Source organism: Palaemon carinicauda, chromosome 4 (assembly GCF_036898095.1).
Source record: "Palaemon carinicauda isolate YSFRI2023 chromosome 4, ASM3689809v2, whole genome shotgun sequence".
Lineage (NCBI taxonomy): Eukaryota > Metazoa > Arthropoda > Malacostraca > Decapoda > Palaemonidae > Palaemon > Palaemon carinicauda.
Window position 1 is genome coordinate 167,176,385 of NC_090728.1, and position 17,356 is coordinate 167,193,740.

The window sequence follows — 17,356 nt, forward strand, 5'->3', positions numbered from 1 at the left end:
ATATAAGAATAAGTTTCATTACAATGTTTTTCTGATGTTGAATATATGCAATAAATTCGAAATGGTACACACATCAAATGTGCTCTTTAATTAAACCTGTTACAGAGTTGATCAGACTTTTCTATGCAACCTTCGCTTAATCTAGATGCAGAATGAACTCAACATCTAAATAAGGCAATCCTGACCGGCACCCCCCCCCCCCTCTCTCTCTCTCTCTCTCTCTCTCTCTCTCTCTCTCTCTCTCTCTCTCTCTCTCTCATGCGAATATATATATATATATATATATATATATATATATATATATATATATATATGTGTGTGTGTGTGTGTGTGTGTGTGTGTGTGTGTATGTGTATGTGTTTGTTTGTATGCACGTATGTAAAGGAATGTTATTATTTCTGTATGTATATATAAGAATAAATCCACTCGACAGAATTGTGATTTGTCAAAACAAATGGGAGATGTTAGCTTTTTTATGCTAACACCTCTGATTTCCATTTAATACGTCTGCAAATAATATAACAGCATGAAAACCTATTCAGTAACTTGCAGGTTGTAATTCATTCTTGTAAAAAAAGTAATTTGTATATAAAAATTTTCCACATAGAGAAATAAAAGTTAACGTTTAAAGGAGCAATGCACGGCTTGAATTATTATCATTATTATTCAACCGGTAAGACGCATGTACGTGATACGTGCATATATTCAAAACTCTTTGGGTTAATGAACCTACTCGCGACAGATCTACGAGGGTTCAGTTATTACGACGTTCCATATTTGCTAACGGTCATGTTTACCGACCTGATGCGGTGACTCTGCACTGGAACAGGTTCTACTTGACCGACTCTTTTTACTCGGCTCCGGCGCTTCTGGGTAGAGTCTTCTGCTTCTTCTGCTCGGTCCTTCCTGGTCAATACACTTCTTTTTTTTTTTCTTCCTTCTTCCTGTCGTGGCTTCTATCTTTTCTTATTCTTTATCTTTTCATTCTTCTAAGCTCGTCATCTTCTTTTCTACATTGGATCCTTTTCTCTTACGGTTCATTTTCCCTTTGCCTACACATACGCCGAATAGTCTGGCCTATTCTTTACATATTCTCCCCTGTCCTCATACACCTGACAAAACTGAGATTACCAAACAATTCCTCCTCGCTCAAGGGGTTAACTACTGCAATGTAATTGTTCAGTGGCTACTTTACTCTTGGTAAGGGTAGAAGAATCTCTTGAGCTATGGTAAGAAGCTCTTCTAGGAGAAGGACACTCCAAAATTAAACCATTGTTCTCTGGTCTTGGACAGTGCCGTAGCCTCTGTACTATGGTCTTTCACTGTCTTGGGATAGAGTTCTCTTGCTTGAGGGTATACTCGGGCGAGCACACTATTCTATCTTATTCCTCTTCCTCTTGTTTTATTTTTCTATTTTTATAGTTTATATATGAAATATTTATTTCAATCCTGTTGCTGTTCTTAGAATATTCTATTTCAATTGTTAATTACTTTTCTTGTAAATTCCTAGTTCCTTTCCTCACTGCTTTTTTCCTTATTGGAGCCCTCGGGCTTATAGCATTCTGCTTTTCCAACTAGGTTTATAGCTCAGCAAGTAATGATAATAATATTAATAACTACAAACTCACATCATATTATCAAATTTTGCTAATGTGAATAGGCCCTAGGCCTACTCATTCATTTCTCTGGTTGATCGCTTCCTATTATTGCTCCAAAACTACTCGGTATGCACCTCATCTAATCTTTATAAATTCTTCGACCTCGCAATACATAAGATTTCATCTTTTAATTTTTCAATCTTACCTTTTGTGTATAATTAGCATCATCTGCCTTTTTAGTCATAGGCCATAAGGACATGCATTGTGATAGTAGGGTAATCGATTGCAACCCTTCACCCACTTTGTACACTCGTGCAAGTTTCTAGATAAGACTCACCATAAAGAAAATAGAATTAATCAGGTACACATGCAACTCTCTCTCTCTCTCTCTCTCTCTCTCTCTCTCTCTCTCTCTCTCTCTCTCTCTCTCACATGCAAGAGAGAGAGGTACACATGCAGGGCTCTGTCACACACGAGAGAGAGAGAGAGAGAGAGAGAGAGAGAGAGAGAGAGAGAGAGAGAGAGAGAGAGACCCTACCTGTCGTTATGTGACAGATTTCTTAAGAATGAGTGAAGCTCCGATTTTGTGCCGTCAAATTGAAAAAGAAAAAACTAGAAAATCTATTTAGCTTTGATTAATCATTTTAGACACTCGATTCACATTGAATATTGTAAAGAATTGTATTTTTTTTCTTACACTTTTGTTTATTTTGATACCAGTGGCACATGCGCAATGTTTACTAGCAATTTACAGACCATATTATAGTTTCCGCTGTCAAGACAAGTACGCTTCGTCGAACATTTTTCTATTTACTTGAGTAATTTCTAACTTATATCATTGAAAGCAAATAAAATGGGAAATTATGGAAAGTTTAATCCTTATGTCATGGAAAAAAAATCAATTTAGTTTTTCTTATTCTTGTAGAAACTTACTTTAGATTCTTAAGAAGAAGAAAACTACTTTTGACCAATCGGCATCTTCGGTGAATGATCTGTATCAAGTCTTCCACGTACGGTCTATGACCCTCGGGTTACGGTACCGGGTGCAGTAGACCTGTCCGACTTAGTCTCTTAACCCAAACCTCCTGGGGCAACGCCCTCTGTCCCACTTTTCATGCTGCCAAGAATGCTGAAGCAGAATCAGCAGAGGCAGCAACAGCACCAGGTCTCTTGAGTTCTTTGCCTTCTTGCCATAAAGGTCCTTCTCTAAGTCTTTGTGTTCTCTCCTCTGGCTATCCCTTATTCCTTCACATCTCTCTTAATGGCCTACTGGCAGTACTGTCTAGTATTTGGTGTCTTTAAAATTCTGAGAAAAAAAAATACGCATTCTATTAGACAATGATTATAGTTATTACTCTCTCTCTCTCTCTCTCTCTTCCATATAACTTTTTATTTGCCGGAACTATCTGCTAATCGAAAAAATGTAGTAGATTTACGTCCTGTTTGATAGCATATTTCCTTCGATGTACGATGGACAAGTACTCGAGATTCAAGATTTTAATCTCTCTCTCTCTCTCTCTCTCTCTCTCTCTCTCTCTCTCTCTCTCTCTCATGGTGCGATACTACAACTTGAAGCTCACACCACCAAGGATCAGCGTTCGTTCCCAAGGCAGGTGGTGGAAAAAGATTATGAATGACGAGTTTTCTCAAAACTCCTGTATACTCAAAGTCTATATTTGTAGATCTTGTGTATACCTTGGATAACATACGAAGTAAATCATGTACCTGGTTGTAAGTCAACTGTCGTGTCTGGCAGCTGGAGTAGTCAGTAATACATGAAAATATATAGTCCACGCTATGATTAAAAACTGGGAGGGCCCTGACTGGGTAATGTAGGTGAACCCACTAGCGGGATATTCTCGTCCCTCTACATCAGCTTTGAGAGGTCGAGGTAAAATCTCAGCATAAGTCGGACTTCCCAGCTGGGGAAAAGACTAAACACATTGCAAATTCATCTGGCACACTCTATTGTAGTGTTGTATCGTTTTTTTTTTTTTTTTTTTTTTTTTGACATCTAGACCCTCATCCATTTGGGTTAATTCTGTAATTCATCTATTGTTACTGATGTGGTGGCCTGGAGCTACCGTCCCTGACTGGTGATTGCCAGACTGGGGTTCGAGTCCTACTGTCTCGTTAGTTCCTTTGATCGCTGCAACCTTACCATCTTTGTGAGCTACGGATAGAGATTTTGGGGGGAGCCTATAGGTCTATCTGCTGAGTCATCAGCAGCCATTCCCTGCCTCTCCTTGGTCCTAGCTTGGGTGGAAAGGGGGCTTAGGCGCTGATCATATGTAATATGATCAGTCTCTGTATGATAGGACAATGTCACTGTCCCTTTACTCTGCCATTCATGAGCGGCCTTTAAACCTTTAAACCATCTACCCTCCCTCCCTCCCCGAACAGACCATGTAGAACGTAGTTCACCACGGAGCATTGTAAGCATTGCAATTAGTTTAGTTTTCTTTCTCTTAAGTGGTGCACCTCATTGTACAGATATATTAAGCTTCTGGCTAACAACTGAAAAATGTTCTGGCCTTCCTGTTATTCTCTTCTATCAACGCTCTGATCAAAGCCTGGCGGATCCTCTCTCTCTCTCTCTCTCTCTCTCTCTCTCTCTCTCTCTCTCTCTCTCTCTCTCTCTCTCTTTATCAACGCTCATGTGTTCATTTCTTATTAACCATCCCTCAACATTGGCTTTCCTAATAAGTAATTTGAGGCCCTTTGTGTCAATAGGCGTAGGAGATGATAATGATGAATATCATAATAAAAACTAGTTTAACTATTTCCGTTTCTATATTCTATTCATTTTTTTTTTAAATTTACATTTCTAATATATCATTTTCTTGGAAATAAATTCGAATTTTGTCAGTTCAGTTCATTGAAGAAATTATTAATGGGTTATGGAGGGTTTATTTTCATTCATAATGCTTTTCGTTATTTCCTGTTTCATATACAATAGATTATTATTATTATTATTATTATTATTATCATTATTATTATTATTATTATTATTATTATTATCTAATAACAGTCTCAGATGACGCCCCAATAAGATACATCAGATGATGATGATGATGATTATTATTATTGTTATTATTATTATTATTATTATTATTATTATTATTATTATTATTACTATCATTATTATCATTATTACTTAATGACAGTTTCAGATGACGCCCCATTAAGATACATTAGATTATTATTATTATTATTATTATTATTATTATTATTATTATTATTATTATTATTATTATTATTATTATTATTATTATTATTATTATATAATGACAGTCCCAGATGAAGCCCCATTAAGGTATATCAGATAAAAGCAGAAATAATTCTCTCTAGTAAATTTGCTCTACTTAATTATAGCCAGTAAGTATTGAAGCTGACAGAATCGTATCTCGCGGGTATTACTGCTAGCTAAGCTACAACCCTTTTTGGAAAAGCAGGATGCTATAAGCCCAAGGGCTCCAGCAGGGAAAAATATCCCAATGAGGAAAGGAAACAAATAAATAGATAAACTACAAGAGAAGTAATGAATATTTAAAATAAAACAGAGTATCTCAGGGTATAATCTCCTGCAATTGAGTGCTCACTTGTCGCATTCATTTGAAAGAGAATGGATTGAAAGTCATGCCGATGATTGTGACGTCAGACATAACATTGGAATCTCGATTGTTTCACCTAGAAATTATAGGATTTAAAACATGTTTATTCTCTTAAAAACCGCCAAAACGATAAGATATAATTTGCGACCAATGCTTTTCGTATGATCTTTTGTTCATAGTGAATATAAATAAGTAAATGTTGAACGAGTAGACTTCTACTGTACATATAATTCATCCTTTCTTAGGCAACATTTAGGAGTTATGCACTTATTCAATTATTCAAATTAATTAGTTAATAAGTAATTCTAGTAGTTGTATAACATTCGTTCTTGACGATACGATTAATTTAGTCTTGTATTAGCACAGGTTCCTTATATTCCCACTCACTTCTTTCTCTTTCTGTAACAGTTATCAAAAAGAAATAATTCTGGCAACTGTTACCATTTGATGTTGATATAAGACTCTCTCTCTCTCTCTCTCTCTCTCTCTCTCTCTCTCTCTCTCTCTCTCTCTCTCTCTCTCTAATTATTATTATTATTATTATTATTATTATTATTATTATTATTATTATTATTATTAGCTAAGCTACAACCCTAGCTGTAAAATAAGCCCAAGGGCTCCAGCAAGGACAAAATAGCCCAGTGAGGAAAAGAAATAAAGAAATCAATAAACTCTAGGAGAAGTAATGAACAATTAAAATAAGGCATTTTAAGAACAGAAACATTAAAAAAAAAAAGAAGTGAAAAAAGCTAAGACGTCCTGTGCCAGGATGACTACTACTCCACGGGCGCATGTCGATTCGCAATTGTTGCCCCACTTGGCACTCGGTGCTATGACACTAGTGTCACTGCGGTCGTATGTTGTCTACCAGATCTCGGTTACCGGCATAGCTTCGCCTGTCTGTGTCTGTCTGTGTCTGTCTGGTCTGTCTGTCTACATTTATGGCTGCCTATAATGTTGAGCTAGTAAAGAATGTATTTTAAAATCTTGTTTTATTGATTTTTGAGTAGAATGGCTTTTCTACTCAAAGTAGACAAAGTATTAAGATAACCTGCCCAGTGTTACCGAAGGAAAAAAAATCCTTTTTTTCCGAGGGGAAAATCCTATGTTTTCGAGGAAAAAATCCTATTTATTCGAGGAAAAAAATCCTTTTTTTTTTTTGAGGAAAAACTCCTTTTTTTCGAGGATTTTTTTATTGTTTTCCGAGGAAAAATGTATATTTTTCCTCGGTAAAAAATCCTATTTTTCCGAGAAAAAATCCCATTTTTTCCAAAGAAAACCAATCCTATTTTTTATATACAAAATTTCCATTTCACTTTTTTTCTTTTTCACATATATTTCGACCACATTCCTCTAGAAATATAATCTTGTTTCCCTTTAATTCCTTCAGGAAGAAATATGGACAATTTGTCTTAGCGTCTTGCACGCAGTGCCTATTTTAGCATCGCACCTGACATCTGACCTCATTCTTTAGGTCGTAATGGCTCATACATCACGCCAGACGGTCATCTGCAAAACAGAATGACTCATGACACGATTGTCCTTAGGGATGATTTGCCACTACAGATGATTGCATACATAACTTAAGTTTTTTGTCTAAATAAGTATAAAAGATAATTCAAGTAAAATATTATGGCTTCAGCTTGCATATTGCTACTCTCTCTCTCTCTCTCTCTCTCTCTCTCTCTCTCTCTCTCTCTCTCTCTCTCTCCGAATTCAAGAACACGATAGACAAGATCAATAAAAACTCTCTAAACGTTAAATCAATTTACTCTACGCAAGGGCCAATGTAGTCTCCGTGGATGGATTGTAAAGTATTTGAGACATCCAAAATCCTTGTAACTCTCTCTCTCTCTCTCTCTCTCTCTCTCTCTCTCTCTCTCTCTCTCTCTCTCTCTCTCTCTCTCTCTCTCTCTCTCTCTCTTATATTCAAACAGGTACTGATATCCTCATAAGATGCCCCCAAATAGGTCATAACCCTTGAAACTCTCCTTTGCAGGATGGGTCGTCTGGTATGGTTGGGTCTGGCAGTTCTGGCCATCTCGGCTGCGGTGACCGTAGCTGTCATGAAAGACCGGAAGGCCAGGATCGTGTGTTACTTCTCCAACTGGGCCATTTACCGCGAAGGACTCGGTAGATACACCATCGATGACATCCCCGGGGACAAATGCACGCACATTGTCTATTCCTTCATCGGCGTATCGAACGTGACGTGGGAAGTCCTAGTGCTGGATCCGGAGGTGAGAATATCTTGTGTTAGGATTTTGAAGTTTAGTTGACGTCTTTAGAAATACTGCTCTTACAAATAACCTCTTTGAGGGTCCTTGAAAGACAGTGTGGTACCGGTTTAGTATGTGGCCTACCTTTCGAATATGGCTTACGAAATTCTATCTGTTTTAGTATGTGGCCTAAGCTAACCTAACCCAACCCAACCTAACCTAACAAGCCAGGTAGGCCACATACTAAACCAGAATAAAAAAGGTAGGCCACCTACGAAACCGGCACCGAAATAGTTTTTATCTGCGTGGTACTAATATACCTACGCTCGTGCAATTTGCTTACAGAACAAACATGACATCAATTTTGAAAAACAGTTGGATTTTAGTTTCAGTCAACTCTGCCAATATTAGAAATTTCTTGAAAAATATTAAATTGATCGTTCTAGCAAAAGGAGAAACTTTGCACGTTATATTATCTTTAGCACTATTGAATAGCAATGATTAGATTTTAATAAAAGCATCCTTTGAAAATTAAGGCTCATTTCTTAATAAATTAAGTCCTATGATGTCATTTTTCTTTTTTTCTAAATCAGGTTCATATTTTTAAGCAAAAAATGTCTGTCTCAAAATTAATGTAATTTCTCAGTATGTAATGCAAAGCGTTTGTCATACTCTCCCTAACTCTTGTACAGGTGGACGTAGAACAGAATGGCTTCAAAAACTTCACAGCGCTCAGGAGTAAATGGCCTCATCTGCAAACAATGCTGGCCATCGGTGGCTGGGGCGAAGGAGGAAAGAAATACTCCCAGATGGCTGGAGTGCCAGCAAGAAGGACATCCTTAATCAACAGCGTTGTGCGTAAGTACTTCTCCAAACCTTGCTCACCGTACTCATCTTATGCCGTGGGGGGTTTGCTGTTAGCAGCAGCAAAAAAAAAAAAAAAAAAAAAAAAAAAAAAAAAAAAAAAATTGCTTTTTCTTACGGTTTAAGAACTTTTGGATTACACGGTATTATTATTATTATTATTATTATTATTATTATTATTATTATTATTATTATTATTATTATTATTATTGGCTGTGCAAGAGGGACACCACGTACAGGAGCTATGCTAGTAAGTAGTCCTCAAGTCCAACCGTGGTTGAAAAAGCAGGATGCTTTAAGCGCAAGGGCCCCAATAGGAAAAAATAGTCTCGTGAGGAAAGGAAACAAGGAAGTAGATAAATTACGAGAGAAGTAGTGAACAATTGAAATAAGATAGTTTAGGAGAAGTAACAATATTGAACTAGATATTTCATACATAAAGTATAAAAACTTAAAAAAACAAAATGAAGAGAAATAAGATAGAATAGTGTGCCTGAGTGTACCCTCAAGCAAGAGAACTCTAACCCAAGACAGTGGAAATCATGGTACAGAGGCTATGGCACTACCCAAGACTAGAAAACAATGGTTTGATTTTGGAGTGTCCTCCTGGAAGAGCTGCTAGCTTACCATAACTAAAGAGTCTCTTCTACCCTTACCAAGAGGAAAGTAGCCACTGAACAATTATATAGCAGTAGTTAACCTCTTCAGTGGAGAAGAATGGTTTAGAGTCATATTTATTTATAGCGTTATCTCGAGCCTAGATACTTTATATTTTTCATATATTTATACGAAGTTTTGGACCTGTTACTAATTATGCCCATTTCCCTTTTTCAGAATACATGCATAAATATGGCTTTGACGGTTTTGATCTCGATTGGGAATATCCTGGTGCAGCTGATAGAGGCGGTACTTTCAAGGACAAAGACACCTTCAGGTAATATCACATTGGCTCTGCTGAACTCTTAAATACAAAGATAACTTTAGGTGAGGTCACTCTTGTACATGTAGCTATTCCTTACAATCGTCTGCATTGCAAACATAAGCTGTGTTATCAGGAAATGGCTGGTTTCCAAAAAAGCACAATTTGCTTCCATATAACTGTTCATTTGCCGGAACTATCTGCTATTCGAAGAATAGTTGTAGATTTACGTCCTGTTTAATAGGATATTTCCTTCGATGTACGATGGACAAGTACTCGATTCAAGATTTTCTCTCTCTCTCTCTCTCTCTCTCTCTCTCTCTCTCTCTCTCTCTCTCTCTCTCTCAAGAACATTTTTATAACCGTCAACACCTCTCTCTCTCTCTCTCTCTCTCTCTCTCTCTGAAGAACATTTTTATAACCGCCAATACCTTCCTCTCTCTCTCTCTCTCTCTCTCTCTCTCTCTCTCTCTCTCTCTCTCTCTCTCTCTCTCTCTCTCTCTCTCAAGAACATTTTTATAACCGTCAGCACCTTTCAAAACATGTCAAAAAACTGTTAACTAAATATTTCTCGTTCTTCCAGGGATTTCGTAAACGAACTACGGGCAGCATTCGACAAGGAAGGCAAGAACTGGGAGATTTCGATGGCTGTACCCGTAGCCAAGTTTCGACTGCAGGAGGGATACCACGTACAGGAGCTATGCCAGTAAGTAGTCCTCTGCTCCTTTCTGATTGGTCTTAGGTCCTTCGCTTTTACTTCTGAATTATACGCTCTCTCTTCTTGAGAAGCCATTCCAGTTTCGTGAATGTATCCTTATCTCGTAGCAACTTACTTATATAAATTTCATATACTGACTGGTACACATTACTGAATTCTATTTCAGATTAATCATGTTTTTATGACCCATAGTTTTCATAAACTTAGCCATTTTTCATAAACTTATTTCGCCTTTCTTATGAACTCACACTGTTACGTGTCACGGGTAATCACATTTTTCCTATACACAAATAAAACATCAATCCTCACCCATCTTCGACCTATTTTTCTATTTAGAATTATGTGATGATTAAAAAAGGAATGAAAATTTTTGATACCATAGCATTTACATAACCAATGTGCACGGTCACCTGGTCTTTAAGTTGGACTTTCACCATGAGCAGGATTAAGCCTCATTGAAAACTCATACGTCACCTTAAAATCTCATATTTCAAGGAACCAATCGAATATAAAACATAACTTTTTATAGTTTTTTCTACCTAAATGAATTATTTCTAGTATTAGTTGGATGGTTAACAAAACACAAAAATAGCAATTTAAATCGTCCATGTCCTTTTGAGTTGCAATTTATCATTAAAAAAAAGAATACTTTTCTCTCGCCCACTTGACATCAGGTTGTCTTATCTTTATCTAAACCTGATGGACACAAGTGGTGGTTGTTTCTCTCTTCATTTCTTTAATTATCCTTTTATCCTTCAGTCAATTAGATGCCATCCACGTCATGACCTACGATCTGAGAGGAAACTGGGCTGGATTCGCGGATGTTCATTCACCTCTCTACAAAAGGCCGTTTGACCAGTGGGCCTACGAAACACTTAATGTCGTAAGTTCCTTTCCTTCTGTCGAGAGAGAGAGAGAGAGAGAGAGAGAGAGAGAGAGAGAGAGAGAGAGAGAGAGAGAGAGAGAGAGAGAGAGAGAGAGAGAGAGAGAAATGGCTGAATGTATAGTTTAATGTCACCATCTTACTAGGAAATTTTGAGAAGAAACTTACTAACTCGAGAGGGGAACAAATGCTCGAAAATCAGCAATCAACTGCAATAATATTCTGGCAATTGCTAATGTTTCTAAGCTTAACCGTCAATATACAGTTAGACAAAATTTACCTGGATGTTGATTATTGCAAATGAAGGAGCATTTCACCGATGATTAGTTTAATTTTCACTTATCCGATCTATTTAACTAAAGTAGGCAACTCGTCTAGGCTCTACTCTTGAATGGATACTTTAGTATTTACTTTACATACTGTTTTTGTACATTTATTAACCCAATTTTGTGTCTGTCTCTTTGTTAATTCCTCTTTGTGTCTCTTTCCACATCCAGCATGATGGCCTAAAACTTTGGGTTGACCTGGGATGCCCGAAAGACAAGCTAATCGTCGGAGTGCCCTTCTACGGTCGCACGTTCACCCTGGGAAGTAAGGATGTCAACGGACTTCGTGCCCCTGTGAAAAAATGGGAGGGAGGTGGAAATCCCGGTCCTTACACAGGAGCCAAGGGCTTCATGGCCTACTACGAGGTAAGTGTGATCTCTTTCACCCGATAATGGATAAAGTGTTTTTTTTTTTTTTTTTTTTTTTTTTTCTTTTTTTTTTTTTTTTTTTTTTTTTTTTACAGAATTTGATTCGGCAATCCGTATTGCTCCAAGTATAAACCGCCTAGTACGTCGACCTATTGTAAGGTCTACTGAACAGAAATTTTCTATTGCGTATTTTTAAGTTTCTCTCATCTCTATTATTTTAAAATTTAGATAGAATTATTTCATCGGGAAGAGATTACGCTTTTGACACGCCATTCCTTTATAGTAACGGCCAAACATTTTTTCCATGATTAGGTTATAAAAGTACATTAAAGGTTTTCTTCTATAAATGAAAAACAGGATTATTAATTACCCTTCTTCATAAAAACTTACAATAATCCCTCATTCATTATGAATGATGGTTGTTTTCCATTCACCCTTCTGGAAAATGACGAATGTTCTACAATTAATATATATATATATATATATATATATATATATATATATATATATATATATATATATATATATATATAGAAATATGGTTATTCTCCAGTAGACCTGATCTATTACGAATGCATATGATCTTTAAACAATATGTACTTAAAATTCTGGTTGTTCTCTATTGATAAAAATTAGTGACTCCTCTTCATATATGAATGATATTTTTTATAAGTTATGTATCTAGATAAAATATTGTCCTACTGTTAAACAGCTACTCTGCATTCTGTTACTATACGTAAAATTCAACAATGATGCTAAGGAAAGACATTCAACGATTCATTGTTTATCTTGTGATCTTTCAACTGAGTTTTATCTTCTGTTTAGATCTGTCCTCTAGTGGGTGACCCAGCATCTGGATGGACCAAGAAATTCGATGACATCGGCAAGTGCCCTTATACATACAGTGGTACGTACAGCGAGCGAACTTTCAAAATAGGAAAGCATTAACTCTTAATGATATAAAGTTTGGTATTGCAATCATCATGGCCCTTTCAAGTCAAAATACACTATGCTGTCTTCTTTAAATAAGACTTCTCAATATTCTTCCATCACACGGGACTTTTCCGTTTGTTAGTGTATTCTATTTTTTCGATAATCTTCCATCTAACGGGACTTTTCTGTTTCTCAATTCATTCTATTGTTTTATTTGCTTCCTCAGGAGACCAATGGGTCGGTTACGAAGATGTCGAGAGTTTGAAAATCAAGATGGAGTACATCATCGGCAATGGTTACGGTGGCGCCATGACGTGGGCTATAGACATGGACGACTTCCATGGCACTTGCGGTGCGGTCAACCCCTTAATAGGTGTTCTCCACGATTACATGAAGGACTACACTGTCCCAACACCGCCCCCAACAACGACCACTCCCAAGGTTACGTGGTGGAAGCCATGGAACCCTACCAGCACGACCCCCATGGTGAAAAAAGAAACCGTCACAGAAGAACCAACAGTTGAACCCCAGAATCCAGTTGAGCCTGTTGTCGTCGAGCCAGAGAAAGAGGAAGTCATTGTTCCGCCATTTTATCCTGAATCTCCCTTCCCTGGTGGTAGATTCGACTGTACCAAGCAACTATATTACCCTCACGAGAAATGTTCAAAGGTAAAGAGACGATTTTGAGATTCTTTATCTGTGTTTACTATTGCCTCTTGTCGAACTCTTCCTTTAGCACCTGTGGACTAGCGTTACCGTAGACAAAAGTAAATGAAAGACTAAAGGACATTCTACAGTGGCAACTACCAATAACAAACGAAAATTGATTAAAGGTGTCACATCATTACATGCCCTAGTCACCTCAAAGATTCCGGGTGAAATTAGCCCCACCCCCTAACCAATTTTAATCTATACTAACTTACAATCACTTAAATGGGATGTGTTGTGACTGCTGTTAACGCAGGAGACAACATGATTGGCTATGACGTCATCAGAGGTAGGTCTTATTTCTCCCGGAATCTATGCAGTGACTATTGACCAGTAGTATTATGTGCTAAACGCTGCTTCTTGTGAAGTGGTGCGATAATAATAAATAGCAAAGGCACATATAGATTTTTTTTCATTGCAATATACAAAATTCTAGTATCATTTTTGGACTATATGAGAAGGCAAAGATAACACTAGTGACAAAAACAAAAATGGAAGTTTGTTTTTCATGTCATGTAATCCCAACATCGAATTATTATTATTATTATTATTATTATTATTATTATTATTATTATTATTATTATTATTATTATTATTATTATTATTATTATTATTATTATTATTTTCACGAAAATGAGGCCTCAATACTTGCTTAAATCATCGAGACTATTCTTTTATCACCCTAGAAAATCTCACCACGTTATCTTAATTCCTTGTTCCAAGCACTTAACTCATCAACAATTTTATTATTCAAAGTCCCTTAATTTACATAAAAAACAGTTTTTAAATGCAGAGTCTATTACCTCTGCGAGAGCACCCACTAATAAATCTGTATTTTCTCCCAAACAGTATTACTGGTGCGTCCACGGAAACCCCGTCGAATTCTCCTGCAAAGAAGGAACCATATGGGACCAAGAATCTTCTATCTGTAACTGGCCGGGTGCAGTTACCAGAAGCAACTGTAGTTAAGAGTTACAGTTATCAAACAGAGAAAGTTTTGGATATATAGTTCTTAAGATTTTCCAGGTCTTGTCACAATTTTGTCGAAAAAACGAAGCATTTGTAACAATAAAATGTAGGTTTTTAAATATACAGTAGACCTTGTGCTTCGACATAAGAAACTACTAGCAAATATACTGTAGACATGCTGCTCTTTGTAGTTTTGAAGCTGCCATGTCACTTGTAATCGTTGGTGCTTTTATATTCAGTTGAATAATTCACATTTTTTTCATGTGCTCTACATGAATCATCTAGCTCTAATGATAGTTTTTATTTTTAAGTGTGACAAGCTCTGCATAACTGAGCTGAGGTGGTTACTGTAAGTACCTCACCAGGACACAATGAAGAAATATTCAATATATATTCCTTGGTGCTTCTAATGTTGTTCAATATTTTGATATAGATGCCTGCATCCTTGCTCAAAAGATCTGGAAGCTAACGTATGTAACTGCTAAAACGTATTTGCATTACTAAGTGTTAGTTATGCTTGAACTTGCGAGAAATCAAAATGAAATTTCACGAAATGAAATGCTATGGTTGTACTCGAGTCTCGGCCATGTCGCATGAAAATATCTTCACTCTGCTTCATTATTTATTATTTATTTATTGCTGACACTTTCAAAAGGATTGTTCTACATGAACAGTAAAAACGCATGGTTTCAAACGAATAAAAATTTTTTTTTGCAATTTCTGTCATTTTAGTTTCCTAAACAACTGTTTTAGTGAGGTATGAGGTAGCTTATACACTCACATGGGAGAGAGAATTCATGAATAAATTACACTTGTAACAAATTTATTTTACTGCGTAGTTTCCAATACGCAAATAACAGAAATATGTTTGATTTTATTCATCAGCGTTGTTTTGCTTCTAGTTCATTATTCTTTCTTCTCTTCCTCTTCTTCCACTGTTTGATGAGACCAGTTGGAAGTCTCATTTTTGTACCCCTTCATCCACCCTTCTCTTATTATTTATTTTTTTTTTCAAGAAATAATAGCCATCCCATATACATTCCAAGATAGCTGATATTAATAGTTCTTGTCTACTTAAGGGCTGGTATATCTTTTATTTGGTTATCTTACCTTTTAACCTGATATAGTAGCTAAAAATGTGTTTGTTCTAGCGTTCTAAGCTTTGGGAATTTGTCTTTGCTTCCGGTTTTCCGATTTCTGTGATAGCCACTCTACTGAAAGGCGAGGAAATCCCTTAACCAAAGTCAGAGAATGATTCCCTCATGTTGGCTCCATTGTTATATGATTGTCCTCTGCAGTCCATTAAAGGAACTTTTAACTCGTCCAGTTTCTTCAGAATCAGAGATGTCGAATGTGGCCCAGTCGATTCCTCTGCCTCTAAAAAAAACCATGAAATGTTCCCTTGAATAGGGCATCTCCTCTAGTGACACAACCCAAATCACAACTGACAACTGTTCAATATGGCTGATATCTGGAATGCAATATAGAGTTATTGAAAAGAAAATAAATGATTGCTTAATGAAATTATCTTGTTGCGGTGGTCAAAGTAGCTGGTGTAGCTGGATGTCACTTCGACACGGGTAAAGTGCTCTTGCATTAAAGGATCATATTTTACAATCAGTTCGACATTTTTCAAAAATTGCCACTTGAAGGCAAGAAAATTTTTTTTTTCTGTGTGTGCTCTCTTTGTGCCAAATTCAGCACAATTGTGGTAAAACGTGTCCACAACGCATTCCATTTCAAGTTCTCTGTCTTCAGAAGTGTCATCTCCTGCTTGACAATGGTCTCCCCATCTTCAATCTTACGAACAACTCTTCCCACATTTTCATAGAATTTAGTTGTACTGAACAGTTGTCATGTGATGTGAGCAATGCGCCATCGTGAGCAGCAGAAACAGAAAAGGTTTTTTTTTTTTTTTAAAGGAATAGACCAACCAACTTCTGGTTTTTTTTTTTTTTTTTTTTTTTTTTTTGTTCAAACTAACTAACTAATCGGTTGATAGTGGCAACTTCTTCCGACGTCAGTGTTGTTTCTAAGAAATGCAAAGTCAGAGGGAACTTGAGTTGGTTGGTCCGCTGGAAACAAAATTTGACCGAATTCTATCATTCAGAACTGAATTCCAAAAATGGCAGTTTCTTCTCTCCTCTTTTTTTCTAGACTGGGCTCTTGATAGCATTGGCCGTTTCTAATCTATTTGGGTTTATTAATCAAAAAACTCGTTTTTTGGGATAATATGAATAGATACTAATATCAATAGACTATAGATATCACTCAAAATAAAGGATGGATTTTAAGTGATAAAAATATTAATTGATTTGCTATTACTTCCATTTTCTTTTTCATTATTTTTATCTTTATTCATATTTTTCTCATCTCATATTGGACTCTCACGACAGCCTCCTCCCCTCCTCCCACAAATGCGAGTGGTGTAGCACTTAGCTTGGGTACAGTAGGGCCATAGTACTCCCAGGCCACTAGCCACTCAGTTTACCCAGTTGTATCTGCACACATACAAATATCATTCGGTTGATATCAAAGGTGTAGGGGTTGCAGTCTCACACAAATAAAGATTTCCTTTGTCATCATACTTAAATATTGGCTTATCCCCAGATCTGCAATATTATGATTCTGTTGAAAGAAAATAAAGTAAATATCTTTGACTGTTGTAAGCTGTTCTATCTTCCGTGGATACAACATATACATGCATGCATATATATATATATATATATATATATATATATATACATATATATATATGTATATATATATATATATATATATATGTGTGTGTGTGTATATACATATATATATGTGTCTATATATATATACATACACACACACATATATATATATATATGTGTGTGTGTGTGTGTGTGTTATACATATATATATATATATATATATATATATATGTGTGTGTATATATATATATATATATATATATGTATATATATATATATATATATGTATACATATATATGTGTGCGTATGTATATATATGTATATATATATATATATATATATATATATCATGGGTGACTTAAATGCTAGAGTGGGCGCTGGAGAGGTAGAAGGTGTCATTGGGAAGTATGGCATACCAGGTGAAAATGAGAGTGGTGAGAGACTGGTAGATATGTGTGTTGAGCAAGAGATGGTGATAAGTAATAGCTTTTTCAAAAGAAAGATAAAAATAAGTATACATGGGTAAGAGTGGCAAATGGAAGAGTAGTAGAAAG

The 17,356-nt window shown here is 36.2% G+C and overlaps 1 protein-coding gene across 1 annotated transcript in view; it reads left to right on the plus strand.

Moving 5' to 3' along the window:
- The window catches only part of LOC137640175 (endochitinase-like), a 20,092-nt gene extending 5,260 nt beyond the window's left edge, over positions 1–14,832 (plus strand). The window contains exons 2-10 of the mRNA XM_068372700.1: positions 7,212–7,452; positions 8,124–8,289; positions 9,130–9,229; positions 9,798–9,920; positions 10,692–10,815; positions 11,313–11,507; positions 12,336–12,417; positions 12,670–13,112; positions 14,001–14,832. Coding sequence (XP_068228801.1) covers positions 7,213–7,452; positions 8,124–8,289; positions 9,130–9,229; positions 9,798–9,920; positions 10,692–10,815; positions 11,313–11,507; positions 12,336–12,417; positions 12,670–13,112; positions 14,001–14,120 — 1,593 coding nt within the window. The 5' untranslated portion in view covers position 7,212 and the 3' untranslated portion in view covers positions 14,121–14,832. The remainder of the gene's footprint in view (positions 1–7,211; positions 7,453–8,123; positions 8,290–9,129; positions 9,230–9,797; positions 9,921–10,691; positions 10,816–11,312; positions 11,508–12,335; positions 12,418–12,669; positions 13,113–14,000) is intronic.
- Positions 14,833–17,356: the final 2,524 nt, after the last annotated feature.